General features: G+C 32.0%; 1 protein-coding gene across 2 annotated transcripts; it reads left to right on the top strand.

The window, feature by feature from the left end:
- The first annotated feature begins 4,756 nt into the window (after positions 1 to 4,756).
- Positions 4,757 to 25,218, top strand: LOC126738644 (sorting nexin-25). Of its 2 annotated transcripts, none has more exons than XM_050444067.1 (14): positions 4,757 to 5,200; positions 6,647 to 6,828; positions 8,579 to 8,710; positions 8,793 to 8,965; positions 9,015 to 9,183; positions 9,245 to 9,500; positions 13,871 to 14,114; positions 15,352 to 15,656; positions 15,874 to 16,047; positions 16,117 to 16,422; positions 19,561 to 19,694; positions 19,751 to 20,022; positions 23,899 to 24,209; positions 24,675 to 25,218. In XM_050444067.1, exons 1-14 carry the CDS (start codon positions 4,961 to 4,963, stop codon positions 24,720 to 24,722), a joined length of 2,946 nt encoding a protein of 981 aa, XP_050300024.1. In that variant the 5' UTR covers positions 4,757 to 4,960; the 3' UTR covers positions 24,723 to 25,218. The 2 variants fall into 2 exon arrangements, with proteins under 2 accessions (XP_050300024.1, XP_050300025.1); XM_050444068.1 differs by having other exon boundaries at positions 19,754 to 20,022.
- The last annotated feature ends 1,318 nt before the right edge of the window (positions 25,219 to 26,536 follow it).

The raw sequence follows: 26,536 nt of genomic DNA on the forward strand, positions 1-26,536 counted from the left end.
TGCAGTGCTCCAATTGAGAAGTTAAATATCGAAAATCGGCTTATCTACTTTTAATAAAAATCGTGTTTATTCTTCTAATCTATTATTTATCCTTTAATATCAGAACAAAGAATAAATTAATACATGTGTTGTGAGTGGACCAAACTCGCCATATCGTTTGCACAAAAGACCCTTTTATATCGACATTCACTTAGCCAGTGATACGCATATAAATCAGCACATAAAAAATATAAAACTTCCAAAATTGAATTTTCAATGATAATAATAGTAATAATCTGATTTATTGTCAAAAAAAAATTACAAATTTTGTAGACAAAGCTATAAAATAATTAAAAAAATATACAAAAGATCGCAATACATAAAAGTTAAAACATAGAGAGAAAAAAGAAAGAAAGAAAGAAAAAGATAAGAGAGAAAAGTGAGAAAAGTAAAAAGTTTAATTAAATGAATATTTATAACTTTCTAATATTATTTAATTTAAAAAAATGGTTCACTGCATATAATGCTCTCCCCAAAGTGTGATTTTAAAGCTTCGGGAAATGTGGAAAAAGATGATATGGATTTGATTTCAAGTGGAAGATGATTATGCATTTTTTTTGTAATAAATAGGATAGAGCTTTTAACTAACTCTGACCGTGTAGTTGGAAGATAAAGATCATGTCCCCATTCCTAAGTAGGTAATTTTGAGAAAAGGCCTTTCGGGAACTGTTGATACATGCTTGCGAATTAAGCAAATGGATTCAAGTATAAATAAAGAAGGAAAAGTTAATAATTTATATTTTTTAAAGAATTATTAACAGAGAGTTCTACTACTTACTCTCAGTGAAGAACGATTATCTCTCTTTTGTAGTTTAAAGATGCTCTCAAATTATTTTGCACAACACGTACCCAGAATGGAAAGGCATATCGGAGGTCCGACTCAAAAAGAGCATAATACACAGATCTAGATATTGCCAAGTTTAATTATCTGGACCGATCCAAGTGCAAAACATGCAGAGCTTAATTTTTTGGATAAGGCATTAATGTGCAAGTCCCATTTTAAGGACTTGTCGACAATTAATAAGTCCCAAAAACTTCACAGTACCAACGACATCTAAACTGGTGTTAAGAAGTACAAAAGGTTCCAACGTGTTTCTTTTAGACAAAACGTTCGTTTTAAAAACGTTAAGGCACAGAAGATTAGAATCGCACCACGATTTAATTGTGACTAGGTCATTTGATACGATTCTATGTAGTGCCTTAATATCCGGGTTGATCCAGGTAAAACTTGTATCCTCCGCAAACAGACAGATTTTACCGCTGATGTCCAGACTAGCGATATCATTTATAAACAGTTAAAATAAAATAGGGTCCAAGACTGATCCTTGAGGCACCCCATATTCTATCGGCTTGCAAGAAGACGTCGTCGTGTTAACCCTTACAAGCTGACTTCTATTATTAAGATAAGTCTTAAATCATTCGAGAGGCGTTTCTTTAAAACAAAGCATCGTTGGTGCATTTGTTACTCAAAAATCCAAATTGATGGGAAGTAAGTATTTTATATTTAAACAGAAAAGATAGAAGTCTTCCTTTAACCAGTCGTTCAATGGTCTTAAATAATGTGGGGATGAGTGTAATTGGACGATAGTTGGAAACTTCTTCCTTAACACCTTCTTTATATAGGGAAATACTAATAGCCGTCTTCAGGCAGCTTGGAAAAGCTCCATTTTGAAATGACTTATTTATTAAATTTGGTATAAAAGTAGATCATAGGAAGAAGTTATGGTATTCTTCAAGTTTTTGCAACATTTACATATTCTATTAACATATAATTATTAAGGAAATCAGGTGAAGTAAGGGTTTAGCCAGACGAAGAAGGCTTATTTCTTAAGTCATTCACAAAGGACCATGTTTCCCTGCTAACATTACCGGCTTTGGTCAGCCTTTTATTATAATAAATGTCCTTGGCAGCGCTTATGGTATAATGTGATACATTTTTTCGTTAAGTGTTACATAATCATGTAAGAAGACGCTGTCCAAGAATTTCTTTAAATGTCCTAATGAGCGCATATTCTTTGCAGATAAACGTAAGACCAGGGTCCAGGATGTTTAAGTTTGACAGGTCGAAAAGTAAAGGCTTGGAAAGCAAGGCTAGACAATGACTTGGTGAACCTAGAAAACTCAGTATCGACATCATCAGAGAGGAAGTTCCAATCAGTGGTTTAACATAAGTTTTTGAAGTTTAGAAAATTTTTATCTCCAAAAATACGTCGTAATTTGCTTGTCCATTTTATTTTTTTGGATTTTATAGAAAATTGAGTCAGCACTGCTTCATGATCAAAAAAAACAGAATTAAAAACAGTACAGTCAGCGAATTCCGGATTAAAAGATGACACGACGTAGACGGTAGTAAAACTAGTTTTAGGTATTCTAATAGGTAAATTAAGATGCATGTCAATACAGAAGGAATTGAAAATAGACTGAAGAGATTCAGTCTATAGAAGGTAGACAATGGAAATTTCAAATATTTTTTCAGACAATAAGTTATCAAATGTTGTTAAACTGTTTCTACTTTAAGAAGTAGGTGCAAGGTTGTAACTGATAATTGTTGCAAATCCTACAATGCTAAAATGAATCATGATTTAGCAAAATTCAAATAATTTTGGGAAATACATAAACAACTTACGAAGATCAAACTTCGATTCCAATTGTATGCAGTTAAATGGAAGATTTGCTGTAGGTGGTCAGGATATAGTTAATTAGTTTGACATCATTTTTCAGCTACTTATGAAAAATATAAAGTTCCAATTCCCAATTATAATTTCGGTTACAATCTTGATTGTAAAATTGTGCGTGTTCCCCAACTAAACCTCTACATTATCTATTTTGTTTTATATATATATAAATATAATAATATAATAATAATATTTCATAATCTCTTTTGATTCTAAATGTTTTCAAGACTTCTGAAAAACACATTTCTTGACTCCGATATACAGGATGTCTGCGAGAGGTTGAAAAATCTCGAAACGAGATACTACAGACCAAAATCAAAACTATTTTGTGCTATCCTATATAGATAGAGCAACTGACCAAAAAATCTTATTTTCCTATGAAATTTACGAAAATTGCGTAAAGTGAGCACCACCTTGCCTGTTACACTCTCGAGCTCGACGAATCAATCCTTGTTGCACTCCGCACAGCATTTGGATGTTATTTTTCATTTTCTGGCTCTAGTGGAAAATTCTTTGACGAACATCACCTTCAGTTTCCACAGGCGTATCGGAAACACGTCGTTTTAACTCACCTCAGGAAAAGAAATCTTTAGGATTTATATCTGGTGATCTAGCCGGCCACAATACAGGTCCTGATCGACCTATCCACTGGTCTCCATAAACTCTATTTAGATGCTCTCTAATTAATAAGCTAAAATGAGGTGGAGTGCCATTATGCATAAACCACATATTTATGGGTGTTTCTAATGGAAGATATTTCAGCAGAATAGGCAATTGTTTTTCAAGAAATTGTAAACACCTTCAGGTGGTAACGGTTCGTACTAAATATTGTCCAATTATCCCTGCCTCCTAAGGGTAGCAATCTTGCTCCTTTTTTGTTTACCATTTTTATCAGTGACATATCTGGTAACACTTTAAGCAATAGTCTTCTGTCTGCTGACGAGCTAAAACTATTTCGCATTGTAACTAATTGGGATAACTGTTTGCTTTTCCAAAGCGATATTAAGTTAATCTACAACTGGTGCAAGATTAATTGGCTTCCTCTTAATATTAAAAAGTGTAAAAACATGTCCATTTTTTTGCTGAAAAATTAAATTAGCTTCGACTATACATTAAATGGTACAATTCATTCTAACTGTGATTATGTTCGTAATTTGGGTGTCATTATTGAGAGGAAGCTTAATTTTTGCAATCATATAGATAACGTCATAAAGGCATCCTTAAAATCTCTTGGTTTTATTATAAGAGCTACATCAGATTTCACTAATATATTAAGTAGAATCATCTTATTTGATTCCCTAATAAAATCGCGATTACTATGCGGCTTCACTCTAGTATCCAAACTATAGTGTTCACATTGTTAGACTTGGATCTAGGACGTAAATTTCTGAAACATATCGCTTTTAAAACTGATGGAGTTTACCCCGAACAAGGATACGATCAGCACTTGTTACTCAGCAGATTCAATATGCTTTCCCTTCATCGGGAAACCATTAGTGCAGGTTTGCTTTTTCTTTTCAAATTATGTAATGGTTATATTAACTGCCTGGAATTGCTAGCAGCTCTACACTTTGTTGTACCTTACATTAATACTAGAAGACAAAACTTTTTTAATTCTTACAAACATATAGCACAAACTTAGCAAAGAAAGGAGCCTTTATACAGAGCATGCTCTTGGCTTAACTTGGTCCATTTCAGTCTGAATGGAGTAACATTGAGTATCATGTCTTTTCGACATTTAAAAAAATTATTGTCAAACCTATTTACTTAATAAAACTCTTGTACTTTTTTTTCTTGTACATATTTTAATAATTACCTATTAGTTATGTTTTTATATATGATTATTATTATTTTTCGTGATATATATTCATTATTATTACTTATATTTTCATATATTGTCTTAGTGGTTAAGATTAGATTTCTGTTAGACAATAAACATATTTGAACTTGAATTACGCGCACATCTGGATATGATCTTACAGCCGTCTCCTCCTGCTGATTGCTCCCTATATTTGACGTTTGACTTTGGCAAGGTTCACGTCATAAAGTCGATTTGTTTACTTTTTTTTGCAAATCTTAGGAAACATAAATAAAAATAAGTATAAACAATATGATAAGATATAATAACAATTTTGTAATTATCAATGAATGAGGCATTGTATTATGGGTTTAAATGGTCCAGTGCCCTTACCGGCTCTTTAACACGTTAAAATTGCACTTATATTAAAAGAAACATTCCACTCAATATGATAAACCAAAGAAAATGTCTTTCTCTTAGTGCCCTAATTGGCTTTTCTGCAATTTGTTTATATATTTGGCCCGTATTCTTTTCCATTGTGCTTTTTTTAGTATGGTTTGTAGTCATAGTTTTGTCTGGTTTAGCTTCTGCCATATGGGTGCATATCAAACTTGCCTCACCCTTGAATGGGATAGAAAGAACCAAGCAGACACTGGTAAAGGCTGAGAATTTTCATAGTAAGATTATGGTAAGTAGTCCATTTAAATGTATGTGTTTTATAATAGTTTGCACTGGCTTTCTGTTATGACTTCATTAAGGTAATTGACTATTTATAATTATATAGTCAATTTATTATACTTCTCATTAATAATTTGACATGTTGCACCAATATTTAGTGGCCTCATAGTTTGCTTATTTTATTGTGTTAAATTGCCAATTTTAAGTCATTTAAGCTTATTCGTTTTACCTGCCAGATTGCTTTTAATGTTAATGTATGCTTTACTTTTCAAGAAGCAAAAAAAAAGGCAAGTGAAAAAGGCAAATAATATTATTGATTTTTTCCAATACATAAATAAAATGAAAATTTAATGATATTGCCAGTTTTAATAGTTAGAAAAACCTATTGTTACTTCCTACAAAAAAATTATTAGAATAACAGATTAAAGGTTTACAGTGCAATAAAATATGTTGGCTCCATAAGAGAAAGTCAGTCAACAGAAAGGCATATAGATGCTACTGAAGTCCTATATTTCTAGGTTGTTTGTAGCATGTGAAACCTATTGCTGACATTTACCATTTCTACACCATTTAAACACAATGCAACAATCAAACCTCATTTAAGCTTGATTCAGTCTGATGGCATTTTTTTATTGTTTTACCATTAACAAAACAAGTGTATGCCTGGCAAGCAGGTTCGTCAGATATACAATTTAGGATTTCAGAAACCAACTCAAGATTTACAATATTACATTAAAATTTACAACAAAAATAACACTTTTATTAATCTAATAAATAACAACTATTTTAGTTTAAAAAAAATTATCTTTCAGTAAATGAAAATGCTTTTTCTAAACCCCACAAAACACCTGTTATTTTATTGATGTGACTAATGTGTATCACCAAAAAGTACAAGTATATTAAATGTAGGTGTCATTATCCTGTTAAAAAAAAAACAGTGTTGAATACAAAATACAACATAGTTTGATTATATGAACATAATATGAACTTGGTGATTGCAAAAGTTATAGTCAAAGTTTGTCAGAAATATAATAAGCCATCCACAACTTCTATAACATTTAAATTCAAATTTTGCGAGATTCACAGTGGATGACTTCATGAAAGGTATTAAAAGTATTAATATGGCAAAGAGATACACCTAATAGAATATCTGCATGTAACCCCAAGACCAATGCATTACATAATTTAATTACTGAGAATGTTGTAAAATATATAAGTATACTAAATATAAGTGCCATTATCCTGTTAAAAAAAAAATAGAGTTGAATACAAAATACAACATAGTTTGATCAGAAGATGCCAATACCAAAAATCACTGCAAATGAAATTAATAAACAAAAAATTGTATTATTACACATTTTATTCAATATTTATTACTAGTTTATTTATTTTTTAAATTTTAACATATTAAAAAGCATTTAAAGAATATTCACAAAACCTAGGCTTGCCTTTTTAGAAGCAATATGAGTCTCGAGTATTAAGAGAGGAACAAGAAAGAGAAAAGAATCTTCCACCAATATTTGGCAGAACTGTGGATGTATTGTTTCAACAGCTATTGGAGTTTGTCATTAGGGATCATATTGCCATCCATTTGAAAGATTTGGTGTACAATACTGAATCAATTGAGATGAGCATCAAGTAAGTGCTATATTAATATTGTTAAGAAATATTGAGATATAAAATACACTACTCTAAAATATTTTTAAAGTAAGGGAGACATAGATAAATAAATGAATTTCATTTTTCTATATAAAATTAGCAGCAATGCTATATCAGAGTTATAACAGATAAAACCCAGTTTTAGCAAAAACTACTTTGTTTCAAAAATGATATTGAGACATTGATAAAAATTATATTAAAAAAAGTATGCTTATTAGTCATAATTTACTGTTTTGAATTATAAATAGATAATTGAATTAAATTTTTTTAATTCAATTCTATTGTAAGAGTTTGTCAGGTTTCTATTGTAAAATTTAGACAGCAGCTAACAGCACCTTCAAGCATAATGACCATTAATTTGGGGAACCTCCTAAAATATTGGAGAATTGCAAAATGTTAAATTGTGGCAACATTGAACATTTGTATGTTTTATAATAATACTGTTTACATGTTTTTAAAATTGTGAATCCTGCCAAATAAATTCTTATTAGCCTCTCAAATCAAGAAATTAAACAATTACGTTTTATTCACTTTTATTAAATGTGCTCTTGAATAGGGTAATGTAATTTAGTACCATTTGACCTTAATCATATACTTGTGTTTTCTTATAGGTTATATACTTAATTATGAAAGGTCATTTTATATGACAAAAAATGCTAGACTTTTTAGGTAATTTTTTTTGTCATGAGAGAATGACAGCTATTATTAGGTATAACATTGTCCCCAAAAGTACTTTTTTCAAATGTGATATCATTAAAAAACTAATAAATGTACTATTATAAACTGTACAAATGATCACATGCAGTAGTGCTTATTTCATGAAATTTAGAAGCCATATTTTAGAAGCATCTAAACTAAAAAGGTCAAAATATGCTGAAAGACTTTTAAGATAAGGAAATGGCTCTTTAATTAAGAAAAAGTCCAAAGTAATGCCATTTCACTTTTGGTATATACCAAGATATTTTACTTATATCAGCATTTCTAAATGTTAATACAAATAAGACTAGAAAAATGTTTACATTTATGATACACCTTGTAGATATCATTTTGCACCAGTATTCTATAATATAATATTCTGAATACATTATTCTGAATATTTGTTATGCAGAGACCTTCTAATTACATAACCAATCTGAAAATTACATTATTATTAGGGAGTAAATATCTAGAAGTTTTATTTTGTATTCAGTAGGGAGTTACACAAACAATATGCTAAAATTGTTCTGGAAATTGAAAACTTGGTAAATAATAGTTCTTTTCATAGGTCTTTGTATTTACAAAGTTTTATTCATATTAGTCTAAAATTACAAACCTAATTCAAAATAGGTAACTATTTGAAATTAATTTAGTGTATTTTTATATGAGCCAAAGAGCCAAAACTTACTTTACATACCGCATCTAGATAAGCCAATGATTAGTCATCAAAAATTAGTTTTGAAAGGTATAGAATCTCATATTGTTACAACTGTACAAGCTCAAAAAAAGTTGGTTCTTTTAGTATGATTCACTAAACTCTTAAGATCTTGTCGAATCAATTTTTATTAACGTTAAGTGCCTCCCCCCTGTGGCTCACCAGGAATGAATTATGTATGGAAATAAGAATTAATTACAGCCTCAAGATTGGTGTCTTAAACATAATATAAAAAAAGATTTTAATCGAACTTTTTAAGATACAAACTTATTTTCAGCCTATTTATATAATATAAATACCATTTTCCGCTTGTTCTAGAAAAGACTTATGGTCTGGTATTCGAAAACTGCACCACCGATTGTCCCGAATCGATCACGCTAAATTGATTGCTTGCGATATTGTCACAGTTATCACGCATCATTTTGAAAAGATACGCGAAATGAAAATCACGTAAGTGATGCTAGTAATTAAAATTTTAATTTTCTTTAAAATAAAGATATACATTTTTAAATATGAAAGCAAATAATTTTAGATCAGACTTAGATAAACCGCCAGAATTTGAATTAGCCCCTCACGTTGTAAGTGAGGATAAAGAATTGGAATATTTAAGAACAGTGAGTGAGATTTTAATGGTGCTACTATTGCCTAAAGGATATTCCTTATCACCTGCTAAAGGGCTAGTGAGGGAGGTGCTTTGTTTTAAAGGTGAGTGTAATTTTTAGAAATATTATTAAATAATAAAGTGGTGCTTTAGTATTCAAAGAGGCCATTGATGAAATAACCGATCCGGACTTTTTTAACCGCTCAATATTGGCATATTTCGACAAGAATAACCAGCAGGCCAGCTTGCCGAAAAAAGCATTGGACCATGTAGATCTGTACATCGATAAAATCAATGACGTCCATATATTAGAACAGATACGGTAAACAATATTTTACACCATTTTTAATAATCTGTAATTCTCGTTTTCATTATATTTTTAGTTCCAATGTGGTCTCAAAACTGATGCAAGCAACGACTTTGCAAAACCTAAATCGTGCTAAAGGTCTAGATTTGGATAACGAAAAGAGCATGCAAAATTCTGGTGTTTTAAAATCCGATATCAATGCTGCCAAACGCCTTCAAAAAACCATCGGTCATTTAACGAGGGCCAAAGAATTGTGCGAGAAAAAACTGTCAAGCTTGGGTAGCGTTTCCGGTTATAATGGACAAAAAAGTGGTGGAGAGGATGTTAAGAAGGTAATTTATTTTACTTTGAAAATTTAATTTTTATATGGTTTAAAATAATTTAAGAGTAAACGGGTTACTCTATTGAACAAAGATAGATATTTATACAGTTTATACATCAGACCTTTAAATAATGATAGTACCTAGTTTAAAACATCAGCCAATGTCAATAATTTCATTGGTATTATTTAATTCTCAATAGCACATCGCTATTAAAAGGAGGAAAAAGAGGCTTTTAAAAAAAAGTATTTTTTGAGCATTATAAGATATTACATAATATGCAACTTGGTTTTGCTGATCCAAAATTTATAAATAAAAATTAATACTTTCAAAAGCTAGCCTACAACAAATGTTAAAAATTCAAATCAGTCTGATAGTGTTCCAAATTTAATTGCAAAATGTATAGTCAAAGTTCGTCAGAAACATAAGCCATCCACAACTTCTATAACATTTAAATTAAAATTTCGCTAGATTCACCGTGGATGACTTCATGAAACGTGTTGTAGTATTAATATGGCAAAGAGAACTGAATAGAATATCTGCAAGTAACCCCAAGACCAATGCATTACATAATTTTTTTACTGAGAAAGTTGTAAAATAAAAAACAATTACTAAAGAAATAAGGTTTGTGAATACAAGTGACATCCGAAAATAGGACACTGTTAATAACAAGTGAAACCACTTTAACTCGTCCTCTCCCTATAGCTAACATTTTAGGATGTTATCGAATGTTAGGAAACATGATCATATTTTCTTAATTCATTCATATACAAATCTGGAACAACTATTTTGCACATATTGAATTTTTTTCGTATTCGAGCATAGGTTTGCACATTTAACACACGCAAATCTAAAACCACATTCATTTGTAAAATCTAAAGCCATTTGTTAATTTGTTTGAGCAGTACATAATCAAAGAAATCATTATTTTTTTTATTCTCCACATCACAAATTTTCACAAAACAGGTGCATTTTCTATCCAGGCATGAGTCGTGAACATCCAAACTTTAGCTATGCCTATCTTTAGACTAGGTCGCACGGAAATACAGGTCCGCATATAGCTCTGTCTTTCTCGCCAACTACATCACGATAACTGACCCATTGAAATCTCGCTATTAGACGAGCGTGTATATAACATAATTTGTCATATGTGGGAACATTTCCTACAGATTCCCTAGAAGCAAAATTTGGCCAATATAGACAAATGAGTAGAGCAAATTATTATATTACTGTGTCAGGTCTTATAATCTAACAGAGATTTAAATTTTTAAAATTTAATAAAATTTAAATCTACCAAAGGTGGTAATTTTTTAGCAGATTTAAATATAACTACAGATAATTCTGATACGAATTTAAATAACTCTTAAATTTGATCCATATTTTTATGATGTACCTGAAAGTAGCTAAGATTGTCAATTTAAATGAAAATGATAGATCTATTTTAACATGTATTTGTGGGTACATTGTAGATTCAATCCTTAGCCGTTTATTACAATTCTTGTAAAGAATATCTTCCATGGGAAAAAAATCCTAGAAATTAAAATTTATCAGCAACATGTTTCCGATCGTGGTGATCTTAAATGGCCCAAAGAATATATTGTTAGTATAACTACATATGCATACAATTTTACCAATTCTTTTAAGGAAGGTATTTCAAAATCAGTTTACAAGCTCATAAAGCTTTTCTCCTTGAACTAAGTCTATGTTAAATAGAGCACATCATTGTCCTTGTGATAAAGTTAGTTATTAGATAGAATTCCTTAAGCAAGAATATTGCAAGCACCTTTGCGAACATACTTTTGTTATTGTGTCATACTGTTGCTTAAGTAAAAAATGATTAATTTTCTGTTAAATTATGTTTTTTATTGTTTATTTTTTAATATAGAATTTATTTTTATTAACGTTAAGTTGCCGAATTTGGTACAAATACAATTATAAAACATATATGTTTTGTATTCATCTTTATTTAGGATAAATATTAATGTTTTCTTTCAAATAATTGGTCAATAGAACGCTACTGTCGCATATTATTTTGTGTCTCTTTTTAGGAATCTATTTAGGCGCAAACTTTGTCAATTCATACATTAAGCCTTAAGCGCACCAGCAATGAGCGTGAAAATCGATCGGTTATTGGGACGTCACGCTTTTTGTCTGCTGGCCGGTCTTGCTGTGCGGCCTAGTTTTAGATATATTTACACAATGAATACATTTTTAGAGTGGGACGGGCCAGCTTTATATATAACTCTCAGAAGAGCATTCTTTTTTTTTTGACCAATTGACTTTTGAGACTTTATTAAGTATCCAAAATCCATGCTCTTGAAAAATTGAAGTATACTAAAGTGATTAAAAGCTAAACATTTTGATCAACAAATTCTGACTCTATTGTATTCTCTCTATCTAATCCTCAAAAACTATATGTTTCAGCAGGTATTCTGGCATATAGTAAGCATTCTGGAAGATCATGTTATAAGACAATTTTTTATTATTGGTTCTTTGAATGCCCAAAAATATAATGGGAGACAATGTGACGTCTCCGCGGCAGTAGGCCAGCCAATTTAGAGGAATTAAGACAACAAATTACTAAGTGCATCAATTCTATTAGCGCAGAAACTGTTTCATGGATACGACTGCAATACAACACGCATACATATAACATACTGTTAAACTAATGAAGTTGAATTTGTACATATTTTTATTGAGTTATGTTTCCTTTTATTATAATAATCTTGTTGTTTATGAGAATATATATATTCTTTTAAATTTCTTCAAAATTTGTCAATTTTTTGGCAAACTCATAGTCACTTCGCGAAAGCCGTCTGGCATTCGCGAAGTTAAACTAGATTAAATGCTAAATAACATTTAAAAAACGGACAGCGGAAATTCAGCAGCGGCTGCTCGATATCGCTTGATGGCGCGATTTCTAAGCGTGTTATGGGTTGGCATAAGTAATTCGGAAGCGAACAATCTGTATGGTGGAGATCTTCTTCAATCCTGTCACAGAAAATTAATTAATGAAGCAAATTAATTCTATTAATAATAGCTCAGCGAGTGGAACAGAAATACAGCTTATTATGCCTGTGGCAGAAACACGTTTCTGCCACGTGCTAACTTTCTCTCATAATTTAAATCAAACTCTTCAAACTCTTTCTTTCATAATTTAAATACAGTTTGAAGCTCACTGTAATTATTTTCAATTGGAATATTTAATTTGAAGGCAACGTGCCAGAAGAAGCGTCTTGTGTGACAGTATACCATATTGTGACACTTATAGTCCAGAATATTGAATATTGAACATTGAGACACTTTATTTTATTTGAATTGATACAGTTTAGATTTTTTACAATTTACACGGGGATTTTTTGTCCACGAATAGGCTACGAACGGCTCACCTTTACTATTGGCACTTGTCGCTATATTAGCAGTACAAAAGAATATTTTGTAAGGCGTTTTTGTTTTTATGAGTTTCTGCCAAACTGACAAAACGCAGTCTGACTACAACGTTTTTCGGACATCGGCCTTGCATGTATCCATCACAATCTCTTTGTAATTACTGTTTTAAAAAAAGATTGCTAATATATCTCCCCATTATACCGTACCATACTAGGACCGTAATAGGGATGTGGCAGACGTCCCTATTACTATCTATACCCACTCTTATGGATAAACAGTATTCTATCTTATACAAGGCGCATGATAATCGTACCGTATCGGTTTGCTAGCTAGTCATTCAGTTCGATTCTATAATTGTTTGTATGTACATTTTCTTCTTTTCTTTTCACGCGGTGTTAGCGCTGTGTCAAAAGAACTACAGTAGGTGTTAGCTGACGATACGGTCTAATGGGTGATATCTGATAACTATGGATACAAAGAATATTAGTTTGCATGTGTTGGTATGGTTACTGTCCTAGTATGGTACAGTGTAATAGGCTAAGATCTTTAAGCTAAATTAGAGAACGCTACAAACTAAATGGTATTTACATTATTTTAATCGACTAACGTAAAAAAGAAGGGAACGTTGTAAAAATTGCGTGTGGAATCAGTTTACGTGAACTTAATCCTAAGAAAATTTCTTAAAAATTCTTTGATCAATTTCAACTATTGGTTTAAAATTCAAAACCAGAAATAAATGTCTGCACTGCTGTTTACTGTCAAAAATTGATGAGAAACTGAAAACACACAACAATACCCTGCTTGTGTTGAATCTGAATTGAACTTGAAATATTTTTCTTTATTGTTTAGTTATTAAAGTCTTACACAGTAATTTCGTTAAACTTTATATCCTGTTCATTTAAATCAAAATCATTCTATTATTATCAAAATGTAATTTAAAATAATATTACTAAAACGATCACATTTTTACATATATTTTTCAACCTGTCTAGGTCCTTCCATTAAGGCAAATACTAGAAAACATAACAGGCCGCAAGTATTTGTCACAATACCTACAAACATTAGCTAGCCACGACCTGATTCGCTTCTGGTTAGCCGTAGAAGAATTAAGGACGGCTCCAAAAAGCCAGTGGCACCAACTTGGTGCCGAAATTTTTTACACTTTTATTCGAAATCCGGTATCTGAAATTAAAGTCGACAAAATGGACCGGAAGAGGATGGAATCGTTTCTACTTGGTGAGAGTTTTGTTAATTAAAACGTATGCAATGTCTTTATGGAATTCGTTTTGAAATGGTGAATTTACCTTCGAACCGAAAAATTTGTCCATTACTGAAGATGGTACAAATTATTGTTTTTGGCTTTTTATAAAATATGTTTTAAATAAATCCATAAGAAAAGCTGTAGAGTTCTTTTTATGCTATAATTACTAGAGAAAAAAAATCCAATAATTGTACCATAAAGTAGTAGAATTCTCATGAGACTCTTTTTTTTTTCAGGGTCAAAGCATGAGTTTCACCACTTTATTGAAGGTTTAGGTGATTTTTTAATTGAAAGTTTTTTACACAGGATTTGAAAATCAACTGCTTCTCGTTTGCAATCACTTCTGACTATTTTTCCCTATCTCTAGTAGTGTGAATTCATTCTTCTGTGGTTCCTATTCCTATCTGATTTTTGATATTTCGGAGTATTATTATATATCCCAGGTAGATTGTTTTCCTGAGTTTTATCGTCCCCAGCAATTCGCATTTTCTCCATATCGTTTTTAAAAGTTTTCTCAAAAGTTCTCAAAAAGACTTTCAAGATTCTTTGATAGATCTACATTTGAAATGTAGATCTATCAAAGAATAGATCTGGAACTTATCCAATTTGCGGGTTATTACTAGAAATTTTGTCTTTTTTATGTTGGTATTAATTCTCATAAGTTGGCCTTGCATTCCGACTATGTCCAGGAGCCTTTGGAGGCCAGTCATATTATCTGCTATCAGGAGTGTGTCATCTGTATACCGTATGTTGTTGATCTATGTGCCAATTGTTGTACTTCGAGAGCTTTTTGGAAGATATTATGAGAGTAAATTTTATAAATCAGAGATGGGAAGAGAAGACATCTCTATCTTACACCTCTGGAGAATTTTCTGTGCCTTTGGGACTTTGCTGTCAAATCTAACTGCAGCTGATTGGTTCCAGTACAAGTTCTCAATACAGCGTATGTCTTTTTGCTATATGTCAAGTCGTCTCAGCATTTGAACGAGTTTCCTTATCAAAAAATCATCTGAACCCTAAAACGACTTTCATTTAAACGAGTTTCAAGGTTTCAAATCGTTACAGTCATGCTTTGACTAGTAACACTTGGCTAAAACTTAATTTCGTATAACTCATATCCCAAATATAGGTTAATATGAGATCTTGAAAATTGGAATTAGATCCTGAAATTGAATTGCAATAATTTCAACCAAATTTTTTTATATTTTCTAGGAGATAACGGCCCAGAAGTATTCATTGAGGTCCAACAACAAGTAATGCTGACCATTGAGGAGAAATATTTTCATTCGTTCGTGACAAGCGATTATTATAAGGAAATGGCGAACGCGATAGAGAAAGCCGAAAGTTCCTTAAATAAAACTGACAATACTAATCCCGAGGAGAAACCTCTATTGGCGGTAGTCGAATTGTTTCCGGGAGTGGGAGGAGGTGGCATCAATTTAAATGTAGAGGACCATTCGAACTACGCCAGGAGAAAATTGGATCAGTTGGAGGAGAAGTTGAATAATAAGGTGCAGGTGAGAAAAAGCATTTTAATTTTTTTTGTGTTTTAAAATTATCCCAACTACACTTTAGTTGGGCTACATTTCAATAGACGCTTGGTATCATTTTTAGGGCGATGATATAAATGAGAAAGCTGTTAATTGTTTTTGTGAATACATTTAAACTTTTGTTTGTTATTTTGCTCCTTATTTAAAATAATATATTTTTATTATCATAATTTTTTTAACGTAGGCTCTTGCGGCCTTAAAGGCTTCCATGAGACCCGATTCAAAAGTTCTAAAGAAACTGCAAAAAGAAGTGGAATGGCTCCAAGGCGAGAAGCGCCAGCTAGAGGCGCATTTGTCCAGAACCGAAATGTGGTCGGAAAATTTAGGAAAATGGACTGCGATAGTTCAAAGTGCTGAAGTAATAATTTAACTCATGTTTTCATCAGTATTTGTTTAATATTAATTGTTTTTATGAAATCTAAAATAGGTGCCGGATGAACGTGAACCGCCTCAGTTCGTCCTTGTCGTTCAAATGTCTGAGAATGACCATACTAATGAGAATGGGGAAAACGTTGTTGACGGCGGTGGCAAAAGAGAAGAAATCGCGTCAGGTTGGGTCGTTTGTCGGAGCTTAACTCAATTTCAAGAGTTGCACAAGAAATTGAGACCGTTGTGTGCTGAGGTGAAAAGTCTCGATTTGCCCTCGAGTATTTTATTCACTAAATTTTTGTTTGGAAAACCGGACAAAGCTACTCTGGATCGGGCCAAGGGACAGATACAGAAGTACCTAGATGTGAGTTTTGAATATTTTATTCCTCAGGAAATGTTATTATTTTTTGATTTTTAAAGAATATTTAAGTTTTCATATTTTTACACTTTTCTTCGAAAATTTTCCTTGTATCTCTTCAAATTATCTATTCTATTGCCATAGATGAAATTAATTTATTTTTTCTAGATATCCTTTTTGGTTTACTTGAAATTGTATTCTCATATCTAAAATTATCACTAACGGACAAAGTAGAGAAAATTTAAGGAAATTACAATCTAGAATGTCTTTAATTTGTTCTGAATATTTAATTAATAGATAACATAAGGTCAATTTTTCTTAACGAAATGCTTATTTTGCTGCGCATTGTAAATTGTTAGTGCAAATGTTTTCGTATAGTCCACAAAGCACAAATATCATTTTAAGTTGTGTTCTCTCGCGTTTTCAATGATCTTTACTTGGTGTGAACCCTCTCTGTTCGTGTTTTGAGGAAGTAGAAGTAGACATTTTAAAACGTTCAATACTTTGCTTGCGTGTGGAATGAGAGCTACTGTTCTTTAGTTATTACGTGAGCCTTTTTTTCTGGATGAGGGTGAATACAAAGGTACACTGGCCGATAAAAATTAACTGAATAACGAAATTTTTTTTCAAATTCAATCCTTAATAATTTTTTCAGTATTTCATCGATTTTGATAATTTGCCGAATTTTAGGCCGTTTTATTGTCACCATTTTTTCATATTGAAGCTACAAAAATTTCCAACGGATTTGTTATTATACAGGGGTTAATAAAAAGTCGCATTTTACTCTAAACTTTGAATCACCTTGTGGAAAAAAATCACAAGCAAATAATGATTCTTATTGCTGCATTTTGAAGCCCCATCTTTTCTTAACAACTTGTTTTTTGATTCATTTCGATATCTGTATTCTTAAATAAAAGGCACTGTCTTAAAGGAAATAATGCAATAATGCTTTATTAGAAACAATTTTTTTCCATTTATTTCCATTACGATCTTGAATAATCTCATTCTTTCGGGCATAGATTCGATTAAATAAGCAATCGCATCTTAGGGTATTTGTTACCACTCGTTTGTCAGTGCTTCTTCTAATGCAGCCAAAGTTTGAAACTCGCCGTAGCTCTGCCTAACTCTTCTTTCCAGTATATGCCACAAGTGCTTAATAGGTTTGAGGTCTGGACTTCTTGGGGGACAGTTCAATACATGAACGTCAACGTCGATTTAATATTTTCTTGTTATTTGTGCTATGGGCGGTCGAGCATTGTTGTACATCAAGATAAAATGTTCTCCTATAAATAAGGCCCCACATGTTCTTCCAAGCACTCAATGTATTTATCGGCGTTAATACCCCCTTGAAGTGTAACAAGGTCTGTACGGGCTTCCAATGAAATATCATCCCGCACCATTACCCCTCCGCCAGCAAATTGCACTCTAAGAGAGATACAAAATTGAGAGTATCTTTCTCCGGGCGTTCTCCATACTCTTTGACGTCCGTCAGGTGAATATCTCGTAAAACGAGACTCGTCTGTAAAAAGAACATTTCGTCCATGTCCCAATCTGCATGAGTTCGAGCAAATCCCAGGCGCAGCCTTCGATAACCCGCATTTAATAGATGACCTGTAGCAGGTGCACGAGAATTGAATTCTAATCCACTAACCTTCTTCGTATGGTATCAGGTGAAACCAAGTACCGTGAACATATGCCAGTCTTCTTACCAAAGTATTTCACTCTCGAAAAACTTAAAGATGAAGAAATTGATCCTCAACTGCGTTTGTGGCTCTAACCGTATATCGTGCTGCTTAGATCACCAAGCCTTTCTGCAATATACCTAATCGGATGACCATCGTCTCGTAGAGCAACGGCTTGTGCCACTTCTTCTGGGCTCATCGTTTTTAAACGTATCGCTTACGCAACAGCTTCGAGACACATTTTCAAAAATAAATTAAAAAACCCTTCGAAAAACTACAAAATGTACAGCAAAAAAATTAAATCTGTAATTTGTTGATAACAATTTTTTTTGACATGTCACGGTGCCATGGAAACTCCTACATATCTTTTTTGTCATAGCAGTCAACTTTTCAATATTTTTAAAAACAAATTCTTGTTACTAAAGCATTATTGCATTGTTTCTTTTTAGCCGGTGCTTTTTCTTTAAGAATACAGATATCGAAATGAATCAAAAACAAGTTGTTAAGAAAATATGGGGCTTAAAAATGCAGCAAAACGAATCATTATGTGGTTGTGAATTTTTACCACAGGGTGTTTAAAAGTTTAGATTAAAATTTAACTTTTTATTATAATTTTTTTAGCTTCGATATGAAAAAATTATGATAATAAAATGACCTAAAACTCGAAAAAAAATCAAAATCGATGCAATACTGAAAAAGTTATTAAGGATTGAATTTGAACTAAATTTTTATTGCCCGGTTAATTTTGCGGGCCAGTGTAGATTCGCATCAATAATATACTTTTATGAAATATATTTAATTTTGTATTGTGTATTATTTGAATAATAAAGATATTAGATAGAAAATTTTTGCAAATTTATGCTAATGAATCGGGGCATTAATTTTTGAATGTTTTACTCGCCTAAAGCACGTATTAGATAATAAACAAGATTTGAGCTTAACAATTCTAGAAACTAATTGCTTTTTCTTGAAAGAAAATTTCACAAAAAACAATGTGAAAATTATTCTTGGAGATATGCTGGCATAAAAAAATTGATAGATCAGTTTGAGTTGGTGAGTAATTTTGATAGTGATTAATTGATCACTTAATATAAAAATGTCCATTTTTCAGAAAGAGACTTACAAAAGTTAGAAAAACATACAAAATTGACATCAAAGAAAACACCTAGTCACAGTCTCATGGCTACGCGTGTTTCGCTCTGGCTTGAGCATCATCAGGCCTTTACAACCCATTTAACCTTCATACTATGTAATAGTGTCACTGTCTAAATTTGACTGTATTTTTCCGACCGGGATGGTTTTACTATCATTTGATAATAATTTCATCATTATCACGTTAACAAATTCCCTCAGTATTGCTGCAGCCCTAGATCCAATAAATATTTGATACTTAAAAAGAGATAAATGAGTCTACATTATAATTACCAAGACGCGATAGCTAATTTATCTCGTAATATTTCAGTTCGTATTAAAAAACGACCGATTGAACCAAAGTGAGGCAGTCTACGCATTTCTCAGTCCAAGCTCGGAACACTTGAAACATTCCACACCGAGTCCTAAAAAATCACGATTTTCCTTCGCTACAATCTTTAAAACGTAAGTTATGATCAATATTGTAATAATTATGTTTAATATATGAAAACCTTTTTTAGTAGTGAACTGGGCCTACCATTTTCCCTGCTAAAAGACACATCGAACGAAGATATCTCTCATTGTTTAGATAGCTTGGACACAGGCGCTGTGGAAGCGATTGATTTCATCAAAACTTCTGCCAGTGGTGGGACGCAGACTTTAAAAGTGTCTGAGGACCCGCGGGACACCATTGCTGAGCCGCTTTACGCTCTGTTAACCGAAATTTTCGATATGGAGGGACTCTTCAAGTATTTGAGGAAAACTCTCATCGGATTTGTCCAAGTTACTTATGGTAAGCTTATTAAGGATGTATGTTAATAGCTTCGTCAAAGTCAAAATTGGCTTTTTTCTTCAAACAAGTAATTGTTGTTGACAAAGCTTTAAAAATAAAGTACGATTAACACGGGAAACTATACAATGTTGTGTCACTCACAAAAAGCAATTTATTGACAACAGTTAAAATACATTTTTATTATTCTCGGAAAGTGAATAGTAAGGCATAATTCTGATACAAATTTTTAATTAACTCTCAAATTAATCCCTATTTTTCTGATGTACCTGAAATAGATAAGACTGTCGATTTTAAGGAAAATGATACATCTATTTTAATATTTGTGAATGCACCCTTTTATCAAAAAGTGTCTTAAATAAAAATTATAGATCTCTTTCAGATCTACATTAGGAAGATAACTTCGCTTATATAGGCGGCATCACAACAGTAGTAGAGACCAAAGTTGCCTTTTTTTAAATAGAATGGTACATTTTTATGCATTTTCCGATTCTACGTAAAATTTTAACACAGCTTCATGTAACATATGCTATACCTTAATTCAACATTACTTTTTTCGTATCGTTTCTTTTTTGTGGGTTAGTATTTGCATGTTTTATTTATAATAAATTTTTCATTATAATTTTTTAAACCAATTGTATCTTTTAACCTGTTGAAGTTAGTATAAAATATAGTTAGTCTTATATAAAAATAGTTTCCACAGCCCATTTTCCTTAACGTGAAATAACATTTCACAGTCGCGCGTTGCTCTCGACAATCTGCCATCACGTTTTCGGTAAAATAAAAAAAGGTGCTTTACTAAAAAGATTCGCACAAGCGAACAAATGCCTACAAACAGAGTCATAAAACTTTCCACACGTCGTAAATTTTATGAGGTTTCTGGCTTATACAAAGAGGTAGAGAGATGCGGTTTTCGCGACACCATGCTAGTTTTTAGTGAAACCAAAGATGCACTAATCAAACTTGCCATAACTATCTTAGCTGTTGTGCTACAGGGTGATTTTAAAAAAAATTGCATTTTCAGTCATCCCCTGTAACTCTGTTATTGTCAGACATATTAAAAAAGTAAAAACTGATATTTGTAGATTTTTTTACGTAGAACCCAGTGGCGTACTCAAATTTTCTTTAGAGGTCACAGTTTTTGATATACAGTACAATCTCAATAATATGAACACAAAAAAGTCCTGTGCCGTTCATATAACCGAATTTGTTCATATTATTGAATGTCTGAAAAATATATTTATTTCTCTTTTGGGGATTAAACAAAAACTTACAGATAATGCAAAATGGGCACACATTGCACTTTGTTTATTAAAAACTTTTTTAGATACAGACTTGATGTTTAGAACTAATCTTTATTAATCTATTTTATTTGCTATTGGGTTTTTTACTAGAAAGGTTAGCTAAAACAGCTTTTTCATGAATGTTTTTGAGAGCTATAATATCACTGATGCTCAATGTATTCTGCTTGGCCCACTCAATTCCCACATTAAGAGTTTTGACTGCCTCCATATGGGTTACTTTTGGATTTACTTCTTCAAGGCCACTTTCATCAGATTTCACCTCCTTTTCAGAATTATCCCTGGCGGCGTCTTGAAATATTTCATCTTGATTCCAGTTTTCCACGTATTTAGCTGTGTATTCATTGTATACATAAACTGTATAACTTACATCAGGTCCTATGGCCTGTAGAAGCATAATTGCTTACTCGACAATGCTGGTTGCATCTCTCTCACAATTGCATCCCCTAATGTAATTTTTTAAGGGCTGCTCCCACCGCGTCATTACCAGTGACAATCGAACTAAAAAGACTGTTCCTATAATAGATTTCTCTGAGCCTTAATATATTTTGGTCCATGGGTTTTATTAAAGGCGTAACGTTCGGAGACAAACATTCAAAAATGTTTCCATCTTTAGTTTTCCATTGTTCAGCGGATGGATGTAAAGATGTATTGTCCCAAACAAAAATTACATTTGCTGGAAGAATTTGGCCCCTAAATTAACGTCCAAATGATAAGACAAAGATTGTAGAAAAAACAAACTTACCTCAGGAACAGCTTGTTGAAAAATTTTAAAAAAGTTCACCTGTCATCCATGCATTTTTAGTGCTCCTGTATGCCAACGGATTATTCAAATTCTTAAAACATCTTTTATTCTTAGCTTTTCCAATAACTAATGGTTTGACCCCATGAGATGCTGAAGTATTAGAACAGCCCAAAAATGTTATTCTTCGTTTAGCAATGTTTAATTCTCAGGCAGTTTTTCTACTAAGGACACATACGTTTTATCTGATAATAATTAATAATATAATTTATTCGATAATAATAATTGCCAATACAATCCTGTTTCGTTGGCATTGTATAATTGATGATTGTTCAAATCATTCTCCTGAATAATCTTTTTTAGTTTTTCCTTAAAGAGATCAATAAGTTCTGGCTGACTTGAATGCTTTTCACCACATATTTTTAAAAATCTTACGCCATAACATTTCTTAAATCGTTGAGGCCATCCATCGCTAGCTCTAAAATCTGATATAGATACTAGAATATTCCTTTCGCGTTTGGCAAGAAACCATTTATAAAGTTGTATTTCCAATTCAGGAAATCTAGCTCTTCGCAGGGTACATTTTTGAGTAGGTTTTTAAAGCCATATTTTTTTGCTAATAAGGTCACATTTTAACCCTTCTTAAGGTCTTCTCGAACCTGTAGCCTTTTCAGAAAGGGAAAGACACATTTTCATTTACCTTTCACTTTGACGATTTTGAAAATTTTCTGGTGGCGCACAAAAAGTAGAAAATAAGTTCACAACTACTAATACCAGTCACAAATATCAACCAGCTTTCCTATCCACACTACTCATGCATCAAAATACTTATGGCCTGGGGAATAGAATTCGCCAAATAAACTGTTCATATTACAGGGTACTCAATGCAAAGCATATTGTGTTCATAATATTGAGTAATTCATACCAGCGCGTGTTCGTTCTTGCGATTCGGGAGTGGTTTGCACAAAACGTTAATCTTTGTCTTTTGTCATTCCTCGATATCTTTGTTGTAAACTTAAAATAGGTATTTATATGTATAAAATTCATTAGAAAATATGAAGCAGGTATTTATATCATATTTCCTCAAAGTTTTCAAATTTTTGATGACAATAAGCAAAAACTACGAATGACAATAAATATCAGTACTAAATTTGGGAAAATGTAACTGGGACTAATTTTAGAGAAGCAGAAGCTTCAAAAATCAAATATTGATGTGAGTACTGACAGAACGTTAGTAATTTATTTTTTTTTGCGTTACCATAGTTATCCATCCACTATTATCAATTTAAATTATAGAAAAAAATCATTTTGTCACGCTATTTCTAAAAATAAATATGGACTGTGCTATATTTTTAAACGTCTCTTGGCAATCGAAAACAGATTTTAAAAAATATATAGGATGTTTCATTAAAAAAAGAATGTTGTGTCAAAATCTGTGATCTCTAAAGAACATTTGACTACGCCACTAGAATTTACGCAAAAAAATCTACAAATAGCAGTTTTTACTTTTTTTAATACCTATGTCTCATAATAGCAGAGTTACAGGAGATGACTGAAAAGGTTTTTTTTTTAATCACCCTATAGAACAAAAGCTGTGATAGCTGTGGCAAATTTGATTAATGCATTTTTGGTTTCCTTAAAAAGTGGTGTGCAAAAGCCCCATCTCTCGGTCTCTTTTCATAGGCGAGAAACCCCATAAAACATATGAAAATTGGACATCCTGTAGGTCACCCTGTCGTCAAGTGTGTGTGGGAATATTCATCACTGTAGTATTCTGTGTTTAACATTAAACAATTCTTTTAAAGTCAGTCAATGAATTAATTTTATCACTCCTAGGTAGCAGCATCAACCGCCAAATTTACGAAAGCGTCGCCTATTTCTTTTCTGAAGAGATGCTCCATTTCTACATCGCAGAGATTCTGAGGCACTTTTGGCCAGGTGGACGTCCACTCGACGATGACGAGGATGGCAACCTGAACCGTAGCGATGAAGAGAGAGCAGAAACGGCGAAAAAGGCCCGCGAAAATCTAGTCAATAACGTGCCGGAGATTTTGGTCACCTTAGTTGGCGGCAACGCGGCTAAAGAGGGTGCCAAGAAAATCTTTGATGCATTGCAAGACCGATATTTTAATAAACAGTTGTTTTATGTAAGTTCTATTGTTAATAACTAATATTATTGTCACCAATTTTTTTACGAAGCGTCATTCTTATGAGAAGAGAAATTTTTATAATCGAAGTTTAATTTTTTTTTAAACTAGTGATAGATTTTTGAAAATAGTCCGTAGTTTCTTTATTCATGAATGTCATTCTCGATGTTTATATCTATAAGGAGCCTATTTTTGTAAAGAACGTTTTGCAGATTTTTCAGAAGAAACCACTGAGTATTTTAGGAGTTTTAGTTTTTTCAAATATTTTCTCAAAAACACAAGAGATAAAATTGCAAAATTAACTGCCTTTATTTGTACATACAACTGCCATTTCCAATTTAATAGTTTTTCATTCTCTACCAGTTTTCGAGATCGCAATATGTGCATCACCAATTTTGAACACAATACTGTGTTCAAAATCAGCCCATTGACTTATTAATAAAATATACTTATTTTTTTTTTCAGGAAATATTAGAAGTCATTCTGGATTCCGTATTTCCAGAACTTCATTGACTTTAGTTAGATTAAACCTAATCTAAATGTAGCTGTACATTATTTTAAGTCAGTATTTTATGGTCTATTATTCTACCAAATGATGCTAACTTATGTGATATTTATTTTTATTTCTCGTTTTAACATTCCAGATAAAACTATCATGACAATTTTAACGTACAAAAATGCATATTAATAATAAATATATCAGTAGACACTAGGGTTGCTAGAATGGTAAAACTTTATTGTAACCATGTAGTAAGTATTAGGCAGTATATTATTTATATGCTTTATATTAAAAACACTGCACTGCCAGTACCTGAAATCTGTCTTTGATGGCCAGTACTACATTAATTCATTAATAATAATTAAAATTTTACATATACCAAAGCATTAATTTAATAACTGAATAAAAAACTCTCTAATTGTAAATAAACCTATAATGTTTTATGTTGCAGAGTTAATTAGATTGTAAGACAATAAATGTTAGTAAACTAAATAAAAATATTTGTTTATACATTTTTTTGGTTTCTGTGATAAAAATGGCAATCGTACTTAACCATCCCCAGTTTTAATAATAACACTGCACAACAAATCGAAGGTTATTTTATGTTGACTGAAATATTTTTATTGTTGTTTACTAATTCGAGGCATCTGATTTCGAATATGTCGTCAGTTTTACTCTAACAGCTCGAGTTGTTTAGATATAGCTACGTTCTTCTCGTTTATCTTTATTTTTGGTTTTTTATCTATTATAGTCGCGTTTTAGATAAATTATTGTAATTTTCATCATGACTTCGCTAAGAAGGGTCTGCATTAACGATCCGAATTATTTTTGTTATATTTGTGGTGAATATGTTTTTCAAAAATTTCGATTGAATATGTCAGACTTTGTGAAACGAGCGTATTTAGAGTGTTTTGGTTTTCCTTTGGAAACAGATAACAAGTGCTGGGTGCCCAATATTGTGTGCAAAATTTGTGTTGAAGAATTACGTTTATGGGCCACTAAGAAGAGACTCTCTTTTAAATTCCAATCCCCAATGATTTGGCGTGAACCTTTAAATCATCACGATGACTGCTATTTTTGCGTTGTTAATATAAAAGGAATCAACAAGACGAACCGCTCCAAATGGATTTACCCCACATCAACATCAGCTGTGAGGCCTGTAAGGAGCTCAAAAGATACATCTTTACCATTACCATCTACATCTACAGAAAGTTCTGATGAATTGAATGAACTGAGTAGCATGAGCGATGACGAGTTTGTTCCAGAAAATCTCTTTGAACCAAAACCATTCGATCAAAGTGCACTTGATGATTTAATTAGAGACCTTGGACTATCCAAAACTTCGTCTGAATTATTGGCCTCCAGATTAAAAGAGAGAAATCTTTTAACTAAAGAAACTAAAGTTTCTTATTACCGCACTCGAGAAAAAGACTTACTTCCCTTTTTCGCTGAGGAGGATAATTTTGTATTTTGTACTAATATTTCTGGTTTAATGACTGCCATGGGCTTGCAGAAATATGAACCAATCGATTGGCGTTTATTTATTGACTCGTCAAAACGGAGTTTGAAGTGTTTACTATTGCACAACGGAAATAAACTAGACTCCATACCAATAGCACATTCAACTAAAGTTAAGGAAGAATACCCCACAATAGCACTGGTCATGAACAAAATTATATAACAATCATAAATGGGTGATTTGCGTTGATCTTAAGATGGTGAACTTCCTTTTAGGACAACAAGGAGGCTACACTAAATATCCTTGTTTTATGTGTTTATGGGATAGTAGAGCAAAATCAGAACATTGGTCAAAAAAAGAATGGCCCTC

This window comes from Anthonomus grandis, chromosome 7 (genome assembly GCF_022605725.1).
Source record: "Anthonomus grandis grandis chromosome 7, icAntGran1.3, whole genome shotgun sequence".
In the NCBI taxonomy this organism is placed as follows: Eukaryota; Metazoa; Arthropoda; class Insecta; order Coleoptera; family Curculionidae; genus Anthonomus; species Anthonomus grandis.

Coding starts and splice junctions, on each gene's coding strand:
- LOC126738644 (XM_050444067.1), top strand. CDS start 4,961: ATGATAAACCAAAGAAAATGTCTTTCTCTTAGTGCCCTAATTGGCTTT. Junction 8,711..8,792: donor ATACGCGAAATGAAAATCAC/GTAAGTGATGCT, acceptor AAATAATTTTAG/ATCAGACTTAGATAAACCGC. Junction 19,695..19,750: donor TTCGCTACAATCTTTAAAAC/GTAAGTTATGAT, acceptor AACCTTTTTTAG/TAGTGAACTGGGCCTACCAT.